The sequence below is a fragment of the Phragmites australis genome, chromosome 7 (assembly GCF_958298935.1).
Source record: "Phragmites australis chromosome 7, lpPhrAust1.1, whole genome shotgun sequence".
Classification (NCBI taxonomy): domain Eukaryota; kingdom Viridiplantae; phylum Streptophyta; class Magnoliopsida; order Poales; family Poaceae; genus Phragmites; species Phragmites australis.
In genome coordinates this window covers 21,099,729-21,113,767 of record NC_084927.1, presented here as the reverse complement: position 1 = coordinate 21,113,767, position 14,039 = coordinate 21,099,729, and the positions used below count along the sequence as shown (strand labels likewise).

Below are 14,039 nucleotides of genomic sequence, written 5' to 3'. Positions count from 1 at the left end.
CCCTGATTAGCAGGCACAAAGTAGCCAAACACTGCCTCTTCCTCGCCGACCTATGAACCTGCATCAACTTAAGGGCAGCACCCTGAGTACGAAGGTACTCGCAAGTCTTACACAATATAGAGCACATATACATAGCTCGACTCCAAGGATCATGCATTGGCTACTAGCAAGGATTAAACATGGTTAAGTTAATTAAGCGGTAAGCATACTAAACATAGGTGTGAGCAACTGACTTAACCAACTTATGCGAAACTACCCTTCCATAACCCTCAACTGAGCATATGTAAAAGTAACAACAAGTATATCAATGTGAACAAGTGCCAACTCGAACCACCAACCACCATACCCAGATCATAATCACATGCCCAACCATCTCATATCCGAACCAACACCACTATCACTCCAACATAACCAATCCACAAACACGTTGCCGAACCATCGCCCACAACCGAAACTCTACGACCGGTGCAGATAAGCGATAGACATGCTCATAACCGAGAGCGCGGTAGTTCGAACTGTTTTTACACCTTGCAGGGGGATACTCCTGGACCCACATGACACGAGGACCATTCGGCTTGTGCCACCGGCCAAAGTGCACAAAGGGGGTACTCGTGACAATCTTACCCAACCAGCCCCAACCGTGTGGGGCATGCAACGCTCGGCGCGGCGGTACTAGAACTACTCCCTGAGCAAACTAGTACCGCTTACAAGCCCGCCCGCTCACACCGTCGTTGTTCACGCCCACAAAGCCACAGCTGCGAAGGTATTCAGCTTACCTACCATTATATCAGCGTGTGGTGAGTAAGGTAAGTGCTAAAGCCGACTACACCGACGATCGGTGCTTAACCGGTGCAAACGGTCTACGGTGCCCGATTTTCCTCTACTGTCCTATCCAGGGGAACTCCACATCCAGACAGGCTAAACACCCTCCTAGCACCGCTCACACCTCGCCTCATACTCACCACTCACCAACCATACAATCACCATCAATATGTAATTGTAAACAGTAGTAGATCCTATCCTCACGAACAACGGAGAACACCGTCGTTCGGTTTCTACCGAAATACCTAAGCATTGCTAAGCATAGCGAAGACCTTTAGACATCGACATCACCTCTAGGCTTCAAGGAACATACATGAACTCGTGACCAAGGTAGAAGAATGCAACGGCATAGGTTCTACCCAAAGGTACCCGACACATGCATACATACATAAGCATAGATAACACTTTAGACTTTCAAGTTAACACGGTGCAATTGATAGATGCTTGCCTTGCTGCCCTGAATTAAAAAGATACGACGCGACGGGATCGCCTTCGGCCTCCGGGATCGACGGATTGAAGTTCTCTAAAAAGGATCAACGCGTGCAATGCAATGAGTATGAATAAAGTGCAAATATATGTCACAATATGCATATAATAAATGGAAATATTTTTCCTAGATAGAACAAGTCATAAGGAAACTAGCAAAATTGGATTCATCAATTTTGGACTTATGATGAATTAACGGTGAATTAATGAAGCTTTAACCTAATTAATTAATCTCATAAATTTAATTCATTATTTCATGGCTGGGGATATTTTTAATAGGTAGAGTAAGTTATTATGAAACCAAAAAAATTGTTTCATAATTTTGAAGCTACAGAGAATTTATTATGAATTTTACAAGTTTCAGCAAGCAGTAACTGTGCTGTCTGGGTATACAGCGGTCAGACCGCCCCCATGCAGAGGGTTTTGACCCCTGGCGGTCTGACTGACCTTGGGGTGGCGGTCAGACCGCTGGGAGTCACCGGGGGCACTTTGGGAGCTCTCCAGCGACATTTGGAGTGGGGACTTGGACCTAGAGCATCACATTGACTTCCTCTACCACGCATGACAACATGTATACGCCGAAATCGATCAAAACTCGGCTATTGCTTCTAATTCATCAAGAACTCATGAACTTCAAACCCCTAGCTCAAAATTCGAAATCCAATCATCTAAAAGGCGGATTCTTGCCATGGGAGTTTAGTGGACTCACCCAAAGGCCTTTTCCGAGGTTGTGGACTGCCGATTGAAGGAGGAAATGGAGGAAAAAGCTCGGGAGGTAAAGAAATCCGGTGTTCTTCACATTTCAACCCTAAACACCAAAAGACACCAAATCCGGCTCAAATCCTCCGGGAAAACGAAAATGAATTAGAGAGATGGATAGCTCATGAGCTTGTGATCGCGATGGTACCTCACACTCACCTTGATTCGGCTCCTAGAGCGCGGATTTGAGGGAGAAAGGGAGAGGGGCTTGAGAGAATGAGAGAGGGAGGGGGCTCCCTGTGCTGCACGGTGAGAGGGAGCACGGGAGGGAGTAGGGAGAGAGAGTGAGGGGAGAGAGAGAGCAGGTGGGGGTGGCTGCCCACTTGAGAGAGGGAGTGGTGAGGTGTGGGGCCACACGTGGGGCCCACATGTTAAGGAAAAAGTCCGCTTTGACTGCAAAATTCATTCTTTTCTCTCCCGAATTTCTTTCTCTCATCCGATTGATTCAAAATGAATTGTTCTAATTTGCCAAAATAATTTACCTCAAAATTAATTATGACGCTAATGATGCATGATTAAGCTTAATCACGCGATTATGGAATTTGGGACGTGACAACAATAGAGGGTTGGAGAAGTATCACAAGCAAGTTCAATGAATGGTATCCTCTAGCGCATTTCGCAAAGTAACAAATACAAGAAAAGGGAAAGAAATTGAAAGGAAGTTATAAGTCAATACGAGATGCTAGAAAATAGAGTGGTGCCAGTTGGAATTATTCTCTAGGCATGATAGTTGTAGAACCAATGATTTAGGATAATATTATTCATGTAAGGCCTTCTCAAACTCATTAGCAGCTAGCTATCTTTGTGCTGTCTTTTGTTAATAAGTACTAACTTTCTTTTTGTGTTGCATTCAATAGGATCACCCAAAAATTAAGAAGTTCCGCAAAAAACCATTTCCTTTGTTTAACAACTTGGCATCACTGTATGAAGGTAATTTTGACCCCCTATTGCTGCTGATTTTTATATTTTTATATTTTCTGCTGTTGTTCCTAACTGTTACAGTGCTAAAACATAATTTAGTTGATGAGCTATTAAGCTTCCATTGACTTCTATGTATCTCAATGGTTGATGCTGCACATTGCAAGTTCACATTGCAGTGATCACAAATAAGATAGTCCATCTAGGCAATTGGTGAATAAGTTGTCCTACTATTATGAAATTGTTGGATGGTAACTTGCAGGAATGTTTAAAGGTTTATAGGAAACAATGATAATTTAATGCTCAATTTCTTTCTTAATTACATCTTATTGGAGTAGTCCATCTAGGCCATTCTCACAAAATTTAAAATTTTGTATCATTTTGAGCTATTCAGATAGCTCATTGCCCCCTTGTTTGTTCTATCAATACCACCTTGACAAAGATTGAAGACAACTTTTTATTATTATTATTTTGGGTAGAAAGCTAATATGCTAGTTAGATTCATTCTTCGAACTCCAGCATACTGATTTCATGCAATCTTAGGCCAACTTGTTAGTATTAATGCCATGTAAATGGAATATTGGTTCTATACTTTGCATACCAGCTAATAATTGCTTTGTATGTAGTCAATGGTTTGTGCTGTTGTTTTTTGCTTTGGAACAGGAAGCATTGCTACGAGAGATTTAAATTTTGCATCAACTGAGCGAGTGGAACTAGGGATGGCAACGGGTCTATCTCCGTCGGATTTGACCGCCCACACCCGATCCGAAACCCAAACCCTAAAACCCGATGTGGCCTTGAAACACAATTCGGATTCAAAATTACCCTCGCCCTTGGCCCTCGCAGGGACCCGAGACCCGCCGAGGACCCAAAACCCCCGCTCCCCGTGCACTGGCCCACTCTGTCCCCTGCCTACTCCCCATCCCCATGGTGCTGCCAAGCCTACTCATGCGTTGGACGTCCTCAGCCTTGGCCGCACTGCCCGCTTCCGCATCATCGTGCCCTCCCTCACCAGCGACATGGGGTCACACATAGAAGGAGGGAGAGAGGGATCGGAGTATCAGACCTTGCAAGGGGAGATCTCAGCCGATCCACCGATCTGAGGAGCGCCTATCCGCCTCCTTCGTCACCGTCATCAGGGAGATCAGGGAGGGTGGCCTCGTCTCCTTCGTCACCATCTCACCGCCATCAGCTGGGTGTCTTTCGTCGCGCCCTCCCTAGCCAGTGCCACACCGGCACGTCGCACAGGAGCCACCACCGAGCCCTCTCTCACCAACGACGCACCGTGGACACGCCTCCTCCAGATCTGTCCCCAACGGCGAGTTGTGGACACCGTGGCCGCACCACCTCCAGATACACTGCCATAGCCACCGTGGCCGCATCATGGAGGTGGTCGCCCCGTGGAGGTGGAGGAGCCGAGGAGGTGGCATTAGGGTGCGGTCGTGTGATGTCGGGGGAGGTGGAGATGGGAGGAGGCAGCGGCAGGAAACATGAGGACCAGAGGAGGGAGCTGGAGCGGGCTATGGGCACCGGCGATTGGTAGCATGGTGGTTCCGGTGATGGCACTGGCGGGAGGGGGACGAGACCACGGGAGGCAGAGCAGAGGAGGGAGGAGACGGGAGGCGGAGCGGAGGAGACATGACTGCTTTTGATGCTGACTCTTTGATATATTTTTGGGGTTTGGGCGCTCCGCGAGTGCAAAGTCACCCTTGACCCGAACTTGAGTCGGGTCTAAAACCTGCGGGGACCCGACCCAACAGGGCCAATTGCCATCTTTAAGTGGAACCTTCAAACATAGCATATAACATGTGCCCCTGCCTCTAAACTCAATGTTGGTACAAATCCATTTGCTTCAAGTTTGGATGGACAAGGTACATCAAATCAACATATTGAACCCAATGAAACTCAATACATTTGCTTCAAGTTTGGATGGACAAGGTACATCAAATCAACATATCGAACCCAATGAAACTCAATATGCACCATTCAATCATAATTTAGGACAACAAGAAGGTGACAGCGGGAAAAAGCGCAAGCAAAGTCAAGTTGCAGCTGTTCTTGAAGACTACTTGAACTACAAAAACAAACAAACAGAAAAAGCTATGGAAAGTTTGAATGAAAAGAAAATGAATGAAGATGAGTATTTCATTGAAAAGTGTATTGATAACTTGGAAGCCAAGGAAGAATTAACCGATGAGGAGAAGGCAGACACATTGGCGGTCTTCGAAAGTAAGGTGAACAGACAAATATTTATCAAAATCAACAACTCAAATGTGCGATTAATTTGGCTGAAGAAGAAAATTACTCTATAGGTATGATCCTTTCAAATTTCTACTTGTTAGTTCATAGTTAGAATAATAGCTCATAGTTAGATACTTAGTTCATAGTTAGACCAATATGGTAGATCTTGTTAATAGTTTCTTTTAATAGAACTAATTGTTTAAGTGGTATAATGTGTTCATGTATACACATATATATAATCGCTTTGGTCTAGAATCTACTCAGAATGTGGCAGTAAGAATTAGGCATATACACATGTATATGCCAAATTCTTTTGTTCATAGGCATATTTTTTATGAATAATTTTGTTGATGTCAGACCGTTAGTTATGTCTAATGCTATTGTATCGTCAAGTTTGGATACAACATGTGTCCCAGCCTCTGAACCCTATGATATCATAGTTATTTTCCTTTTAGTTTCCTATTTATTTCAGATTATAGCTAGTAGTGTCTGAAATTACTATGGCCAGTTTGTTGTTTGACTGCAGATAGTATTCAATAGCTTCCAACTTAGCTCGTGTGGTAACTGTCCTTAAGAAATTTAGCTTGGAGAATTGCATGGCTCATGTGATAATACTCAAGGAAGGAAATTCAGTTTGCAACATTCAGTTTTGGACTGCAGATAGTATTCAGTAGCTCCCAACTTAGCTCATGAGTAGATTTATAATCCCATGTCTCCTTTTGGACATTCAGTTTTAGCTTGCAACAAATTGTAACTAGGTTAACATTTAGCATAGATGTAAATGTTATTTTCGATTTGTTCATTTATTGGGCCTTGCTTGTGATTTATTACTTCATCAAAAACTTTTATGTTCATATGGACCTTGCTGGGAGCTCATAACTATCTTTGTATGGTGGAAGCAATGCATCGGTCTGATAGATAGGACCAAATAAAGATTTGAGCTACTTTTGTGTAATGGCTGTTCAAGCAGTCTCTTGTGTTCTGTTGAGAATTTGCCTATACTTCTTTTCTATTTCTACTCATGAACTTATATGCATGTTTGTTTGGATACAAATTGAAGATAGCAAACATGCTTGTTCTCGGTACTTGATGTGGATGTAAGGATGTAGAGAACCATAGGTATGAATGCTACTTTTTTGTCGAGTTTTTCATCATCTCTCTATTGATGGATCTTGATTTTTTTCATGAGGTTGTAGTGTTTATGGATCTTGCAATGGGTTTCACATGTTACATGAGTTTTCTATTTTTTTTATTTTTTTCTGATTGTTTGAACTTTGTTTTGTTTTCTAGGCTTCTTACAATTTTATAAACAATCAAAATCCCCACAGGGATTCTTACCCCTGTGACTTTCAAACGGTAGTAGAGGATAAATCTTTGGCTGAAGTTCCACCCTATAGAAACAAGAGGGTTCTCACCTGCCATCAAAATTCCCCCAGGGTTCCACTCCCTAGTTTTCCTTCCCCTTGTTTCCAAACTAGCCCTTAAAAATGAATACACTCCAGACAAATAAGAGGGTTAAAAACCCAAACAAAAGTAGTTACTAATAAAGGTTTGAAAAAAAAGGAAGTTAGAAAAACAATGTTCGAGAAAGTTCCAAATCAAACGACCATAATCACGTCAGGGAAATCAAAGTGAGGCGATCAGAAGAAAGCCGCAAAGGTGCCCAGGACCAACAGAGCAAGGGATATTTAGTTATTTGCCACTCAATTGGTGTGACTCATCCAAACTGCCATTATTTTCATGTGTAATTTTTGTGATGCCATCAGATCTACGAATTCTTAATTGTATACCACTTTGGACCCTTTTGCCCTTACCTTTCTTCTTCCTCCATCTCCTTCCTATGTTGCTCCCTCTCCTGTCCGAGCTGAGGTCGTCGGCCAGCCGAAGAGATCACCATTGTCATGTGATAGCCATGGAGTCTTCGTTGTGCCCTCTGTCACTCCCTAGTTTTCCTTCCCATTATTTTCATGTGCAATTTTTGTGATGCCATCAGATCGACGAATTCTTAATTGTATACCACTTTGGACCTTTTTGCCCCTACCTTTCTTCTTCCTCCATCTCCTTCCTATGTTGCTCCCTCTCCTGTCCGAGCTGAGGTCGTCGGCCGGTCGGAGAGATCACCATCGTCATGTGACAGTCATGGAGTCTTCGTTGTGCCCTCTTTCACCCCCGGCAGTCATGCAGCTCGACCTGTGGCGGTCTTGGACCTCGTCCCCGGTGGCGGCCATGGAGCTCGGCCTCACCACCGCATCCCAAGGCCACGGTCCAAGGTGGTGGAGAGGAGAAAGAGGGAGCTCGTTGGCCTAAGGGAGGTTCTAGATCGGGTTTGCGTTATTTGTTATCGCCAAGGTCGCGGGTGAGAAGGCATGAGTACTTGCTGCAGGGGCCGACGAAGGTGGCTCTTGTGAGCTGACTAAGGAGAGGAAGTGCTTATTGATCTTGCCCATGAGCATCTCTCCACGACCTACATGGTGACCACATCAATCACACGGAGTCTGTGGCGGTGCTAGAGACATATATGACGACAACAGCGGCAATGATCAGAGCAGGAGGAGAAAGATGGTAGAGAAGAGACCATAAAGAAGAAATGGGTAAAATTGTCCATAATAGCATAAAAATAAGCAATTTGTAAAACCTCTGATTGGGTTGGCAAATAAATAAATTTTAATTTCCCGCAGAGTAAAGGTAAGGGTTTTTTAGATCCTACGTTTCATCCTCGCGAACTCTCGTGCTTATCTTCTTCCTTCCTTCAGCTAATTCATCCAAATCTCTGATCCAAAGGGTGGTGCTTGGTTCGGATCAGGCAGCCGCCATGGCGGATCAGTTCGCGGATTCGGCGGTAAGGAGTTTTCCCCCAGCTCTTTCCTCTTATCTGGTGTGAATTTGTGGTTTTGGTGCAAGAATTCCTTGGAAATTCAGATCCTCCCGTCCGGTTTAGGGGTGAATACGGTGACCGCGGTTGTCCTTTCCCTCCCCACTCTTGCTATATGTGTGATGCGCACACAGCGGTCAGATCTGATGTTTACCTTCCCGATTCCTCCGGCGGGTTTTGGCCTTGTTCTCAACGTGGCTTGCCAAGCGCGGCCATGCGCGCCGTGGCAGCGAGCTAGGGGTCGTAGCTGTGCTGGTGAGTAGCAGCAAGCGTTGACTGACTGGAGCTGTAGCTGATTTTGAGCCATCTTATTTGAATTTGGTGTATAGAGAAATGGATCTGCAGGGACTGTGCAAGATTTCTGCTTAACTATGTTTTAGGTCATCTCGGTAATTTTGCACTAGTAACAAAATGCACGTTTCTTCTATGTCGAAGAAAAAGGATTTCAAGGTACTTTTATCTTGCTGCTGAGCTTTGGTTTCATGTACACACAAGCTTGCTAATTTTCACGAACGTTGACAATTTGGCATTCAATGTTTTATTTTTGTCCATTCTCTAGGTAGCTGATGTTATCTGTTATCATTAGCTGATTCGTTTGGTGTCTATATGTCTTGTGCATTTTCCAAATTTACAAGATAAGTAGTAAGATTTGGGACTTATCTATTTACCTACTTAAATCTTTAAAATTATGATGCATAATGCATTACCTGGTTAACCAATTCAGTTGAAACTCTTTTTGTATGTGTAATCCTTTATGTTTGTTTAAAATTACTTTTTAGTTAAAGGTGAGTGTAGCTGTTGCTTGATTATTAAGTCCACAGTGGTTTCTTGCTAATCATGTAAATTGCATCGCCTTTTAGATGCATGTGCTATTAGGTTCAAACACTTCCAGCTATTCTGGATATTGAGTTACTATCCATTTTTATTATCTCTGTACATATCTGTGCCAGCTAACTTGCATATCATACTCTAAATGGTGACTGTAGTCTATAGGTAGATCACTCCTCTTCACCTACCCTGTGTCACTTCACATTTGCCATTCTAGATCCCTAAGATTCTGTAGGACTGCCGACTGCTAATATATGACATCTCGGCCTTACTAATACATTCAAATTAAGCTTCAATTTTGTGATGTGCTCAATCTTTGCAGATTTGGTTAATAGTTCTGTAGCAGAAGTGCTTTATAACAAAACAATTAGTGATAAGTTTCACGTTGAGATGTTTATGGTGCTGTTGGGTTAGCTTTTGGTCTACTCAGGTGTAGAGAAGTAAATGTGTTTAGCTGTTTGCTTGTCCTAGCCTTCAACATATAAATCTTGCAAGATCCATGAACTTAAAAATCACCGTGTCTTCAGTATCACTTTTAGTTTCTCATCGCTTGCTCTGGTGGTGTTTGGTGTTCAGAACAACGTAATCATCGAGGAGGTCAACAAGGGCCTGAACCCTGGAATGATAGTCCTGCTTGTGGTTGCAAGCTTCCTGTTGCTTTTCTTTGTGGGGAACTATGCGCTCTACGTGTACGCACAGAAGACACTTCCTCCTAAGAAGAAGAAGCCGGTCTCAAAGAAGAAGCTGAAGAGGGAAAAGCTGAAGCAAGGTGTTTCTGCGCCAGGAGAGTAAACAGCAATGTTACTGATTTCAGTCTGAGCTCCTCTTCACATGATAACAATAGACCCGCTGGAGCCGCAGTGTTTGAAGTGACTATGTTCCGTAGAAGCTTTGTCGTGGATGGTACATTTGTATCGGACACTTTATTTCAACAACTGATGAACTTTAGCCTTAATTGAGCTACATGTTCCCTTTTTTGAAAGGTTTTTCAGCTACTATGATATTAACGAACCTTGAATCCTTCATAACCTTTTGGGGGCATGTTAGCTGTTTTTGGTCGCCTTGGATACGCTGTGAGGGACTAATCCTCGCCTTCGCCTCCTTGATGTACCTTTCGGTTTTCACGTGGCAGAAGATGATATCTGCATCAATCTATACCGAGCGTAGGACCATTTTGCATGGAAATTTGGCTGATCTTTATATTTCTCCTTTCGAGTCCAAGAATCAAAATTTGAATTCCGCTAAGGCTTAGAGCTAGACAGCCTAAGTTCCAAGCTTACAGCTATCAGCTGCAACTGGTGGTGTTAGATTGACGTTCAAGTAGGTACACATTGACATGACTTCACATTTCGCAGTGTATTATGATATATAAGACTCATAATAGTGCCATATTGGTAATCATAGTGATCTCTGATTTTTTTTTTACTTTTTGTTTGAGAGGAGGAACAGTGATTTCTGAATCCACATGCCAGCTTGTGATCTGCCATTATCTTATAGTGTTGCGGAGTTTTGAAAGGCTAGCACAAGGATAGCAAAGGGAAATTGGTGGGCAAGTCAGGCTGCTCTGCTCTGTCTTGGTAGCTACTCCTCTCGGCCTCCCCCCATTGCTCTCGAACTGACATCTCACCTCCAAAGCAACTCCCATCTCTTCCATCCCATCACCGATGGCGTCCGCGCGTGTCTTGCAAGCCTCGCGTTGCTGCAGGCGCACTGTCCCCGTCAACCCACAAACAATGGACTGCAAAAGTCGCAAGACGACGATGCCTAGCTCAGGAGTCCAGCGATGTGTAAACGCAACGAGACACGGGCGTGCCAACCCGAAGAAAGAATCACCCCACCGGCGTCGCTTCCCCGGCACAGCTCTCCGGCGAGTAGGAAGAGTTACTTGTACTCGACCTCTGACATGGGCTCACCGAACAACAACCATGCAATACGATACGATGCCGGACGGTGGTCTCTGACAGAAGCAACCGTGCGCCGCTCTCGGGCACGCTCACATGCACACATCGAATGGGATCGAAATGATGCCGCCTTTTGTTTCTCCGTTCCTTTCTTGTGCGATACAGCAGCAGTCCGTGTGTTGCCGTGCCCCTTTTCTTCAGTTTTACTTGGTGACTGTGCTCAGTTGCTTATACACCCAGCATTGCAAGAAAGCAACAGAGGCCATGACACTTGACACTTTGACAGTGTGATCGATCGCTCGTAGGCAGCTGGTGTTATAAATGGCGGGAAGCGAGGAAGAGAAGGAAGGGAGAATAGGCAGGGCCTAACCAAGCTAGGCTGAGAGGTTGTGTACGCAGAAAGAGGTATAGGCCAGAGGGCATGCAGAGCGGCGTGGAGCAGCCGATGCAGATGGTGCTGCGGGTGAAGCACCCGTCGTCGCTGGGCGGCAGCGGCGAGGAGGAGGATGGGGAGGGGTCGTCGAGGTCGGCGCTGTCGGTGTTCAAGGCCAAGGAGGAGCAGATCGAGAGGAGAAAGATGGAGGTCCGGGAGAAGGTGTTCGCGCACCTCGGCCGCGTCGAGGAGGAGTCCAAGCGCCTCGCCTTCATCAGGCAGGTAAAGTCAGCTACCTCTTCCTCCGGAGTCCTAACATGTCAACTGTCATGTCTGCCTCGATCTGAATGCGCGGTCTGTACAGAACTACACGTACGGAACAGAACCAACGATGTAGGTTGCCTGAACACGGGTGTCAGTATCGGTGTCAGAATCCAATCTACATTTAGGTCTATTTGGCATAGAAAATTTAGACAAAGGAAATACAACTCGAAGTACGACACATGTGTAAGAATTCAATTTGGATTAAGAATATCCGATTCACTAAAAAAATTAGACAGGTGTTTAACTAACACTGACAACATCTAGTTGGGTTCTATTGGGAGCACATGAATTTCATAGGAAATAGGTTAAACTTTGAAGGGAAAAAAAACTTCTACATGTTCCAAATAGTACAGTAGGATTTACTGAAGTTCAACACAACTAGAGGTTCTAATTACCAGCCAACCATATTGGTTGATGAGATTCACGTACCCGCACTCCGATTCATGTCGGAATATTATCGAAATTTTGCGGGAACACACTCTCAAACCCCGTAGTTTTCCTTGTTAGGAGCTGGAAGGGATGGCGGATCCAACGCGGAAGGAGGTGGAATCGATACGGAAGAGGATAGACACGGTGAACCGTCAGCTCAAGCCTCTCGGCAAGAGCTGCGTCAAGAAGGTGAAGGCACACTACGCCTGGCACAGATTAGCCAGTACATGATGATTGAGATATCTCAGAGCGATTTATAACTTGATACGTTGTGTTTTAAGAAGTTTATAAGTTGACACGTGCATTTGTCTGGTTTGGACTGTAAAAAGGAGAAGGAATACAAAGAGATCCTGGAGGCGTACAACGAGAAGAGCAAAGAGAAAGCGTTACTAGTCAACAGGCTAATAGAGGTAATTAGCGTGGTCACGCCCTCTCTTTAATGAAAACTCATATATCACTGTAATCAGCTCTTGATTATGTAACTTCTGAAACATTGAAAACTTGCTCATGGTCTGCATCTCCGTGATCGATGCAGCTGGTGAGCGAAAGCGAGAGGATGCGGATGAAGAAGCTGGAAGAGCTCAACAAGACAGTCGACTCACTCTACTAGACGCCAATTGATGTTTGCTTCGAGAACTTGATTGCTCTCCTGTAACCTCTGCGCCATGGATTCGTGACATGTTCAAGTTGTTGCTTGTAGCTGATGATTTCACGTGTGATTTTTTTTTCATTTATTTTCTTTTCGTTGGTTTATTATTGGGTCTTGTTGCACTGTCGCTGTCGAGTAAAACTGAGATGATGGAACAAGGCTGAAAAAGGGAAGGATGGTGTGTGTGTGGACACTAGGGCTAGTGTTTATTCAGTGCTGTTCTCCCGTTCCTTTTGTGTTGTCGGTGTAACGCAAACAACACCTCCGTTACTGACTTACTGTTGTTGTTAACCTGTTATTGTTGTTGAGGTCATCTGCTTTGGCAACAAGGGCCCTCTGAAACCATTCGTCAGGGCATAGCTTCTGATTCCGAACAAGTTCCATACAATGAGAGCATTTTCAGGGGGCTACTGTTGGCCATTTCAGGTAATCGATCGGTGAGAGCCTGATGAGAGGGATCAATGTGAGCAATCCTATGATCCAGCATTTGCCAGAAGTAGATAGCGGTACACATAACAGAGCGGTTTTGCACGGCCTCTGATTTGAAGGACCAGCAGTACGCACCACTGTTCTTGCATGTCCATCTTAACTTCCTGTTGTTCTGAGATTAATGGCACCTTGACAAAGCCTTCACTTCGTCTTTGAATTATGACACCAACGAGATCAATCATTGATCCTCAAATTCTGGTTAGATCGCAGCTCACGTTTACTGGTTGGTTGGTTGGTGCTCAGAATGAAGTTAATTTACTGCTTTGATGTAGTAGATGACAACTTGCTCCCTCGGACTAGATAGCTAAGAGGGCCATGGTTCTAGAGCACCAAAATTCAACAAAGCTCTGTGAAATGATGCCACTTGCTGTCAGATGCAGGTACGTAGCTGGTCCTGGATCATGGTACTAGTATGATGCTGGAAGGTAGATTATGAGACAGAGACTGCATGATTACGGTTAACTGGTGCGCACAGAGGTCCAAGCCATGGGACCAAATTGTTGTGAATGAGTGCCGGCCGGACAGGTGTTATGATCACTGTGCGTACTTTGGGGGTGAGATGGTGTTCTAAGCAGGACCCGCAACGGTCGGGACGGGTTGGGTTACTGTGGATTTTAGATCTGATGGGACGGATCAAGTTCAAAATTAGCTACGCGGGGGTTGTGGATCAAAAACTCGATTACTGTTTGGATCGAGCGTGGATGCAGCTTTTTGTCAGCGGGTGTAGGTGGGCGCCTAATAATAACGACCCAATCCTCCAGGCTGACCCAGCCAGCCTAGCCGCCCCCGCTCCCGCAACGCCATCGTGTCGCCGCCTGCTGCTCCCACCCGCCCACCGCTGCCCTCCGCTCTCCACTCCTGCCGCCGCCCTCCCTCACGTAGCACCATTGTGAGGAACCGTCCAAATAATAATCTAATTAATTAACAGGAGAATCATCATTCATAATC

The 14,039-nt window shown here is 44.8% G+C and overlaps 2 protein-coding genes across 3 annotated transcripts; both read left to right on the top strand.

Annotated features, from left to right (window-relative positions):
* The first annotated feature begins 7,900 nt into the window (after window positions 1-7,900).
* On the top strand, window positions 7,901-9,902 carry LOC133924163 (DNA-binding protein S1FA2). Its single transcript, XM_062369581.1, has 2 exons — window positions 7,901-8,065; window positions 9,503-9,902. The coding sequence occupies exons 1-2, from the start codon at window positions 8,039-8,041 to the stop codon at window positions 9,716-9,718; spliced, it is 243 nt and encodes an 80-aa protein (XP_062225565.1). The 5' UTR covers window positions 7,901-8,038; the 3' UTR covers window positions 9,719-9,902.
* A 1,162-nt stretch (window positions 9,903-11,064) lies between these two features.
* LOC133924162 (uncharacterized) lies at window positions 11,065-12,893 on the top strand. Of its 2 annotated transcripts, none has more exons than XM_062369578.1 (4): window positions 11,065-11,482; window positions 12,032-12,142; window positions 12,283-12,363; window positions 12,489-12,893. In XM_062369578.1, the coding sequence occupies exons 1-4, from the start codon at window positions 11,249-11,251 to the stop codon at window positions 12,561-12,563; spliced, it is 501 nt and encodes a 166-aa protein (XP_062225562.1). In that variant the 5' UTR covers window positions 11,065-11,248; the 3' UTR covers window positions 12,564-12,893. The 2 variants fall into 2 exon arrangements, with proteins under 2 accessions (XP_062225562.1, XP_062225563.1); XM_062369579.1 differs by having other exon boundaries at window positions 11,339-11,482; window positions 12,019-12,142.
* Window positions 12,894-14,039: the final 1,146 nt, after the last annotated feature.

What these genes read in the sequence shown, in the direction of transcription:
- LOC133924163 (XM_062369581.1), top strand. Translation starts at nt 8,039, where the DNA reads ATGGCGGATCAGTTCGCGGATTCGGCG. An exon ending in ATCAGTTCGCGGATTCGGCG is followed by an intron (nt 8,066 to 9,502) that starts GTAAGGAGTTTT and finishes TTTGGTGTTCAG; the next exon opens with AACAACGTAATCATCGAGGA.
- LOC133924162 (XM_062369578.1), top strand. Translation starts at nt 11,249, where the DNA reads ATGCAGAGCGGCGTGGAGCAGCCGATGCAGATGGTGCTGCGGGTGAAG. An exon ending in GCAAGAGCTGCGTCAAGAAG is followed by an intron (nt 12,143 to 12,282) that starts GTGAAGGCACAC and finishes GACTGTAAAAAG; the next exon opens with GAGAAGGAATACAAAGAGAT. An exon ending in TAGTCAACAGGCTAATAGAG is followed by an intron (nt 12,364 to 12,488) that starts GTAATTAGCGTG and finishes TGATCGATGCAG; the next exon opens with CTGGTGAGCGAAAGCGAGAG.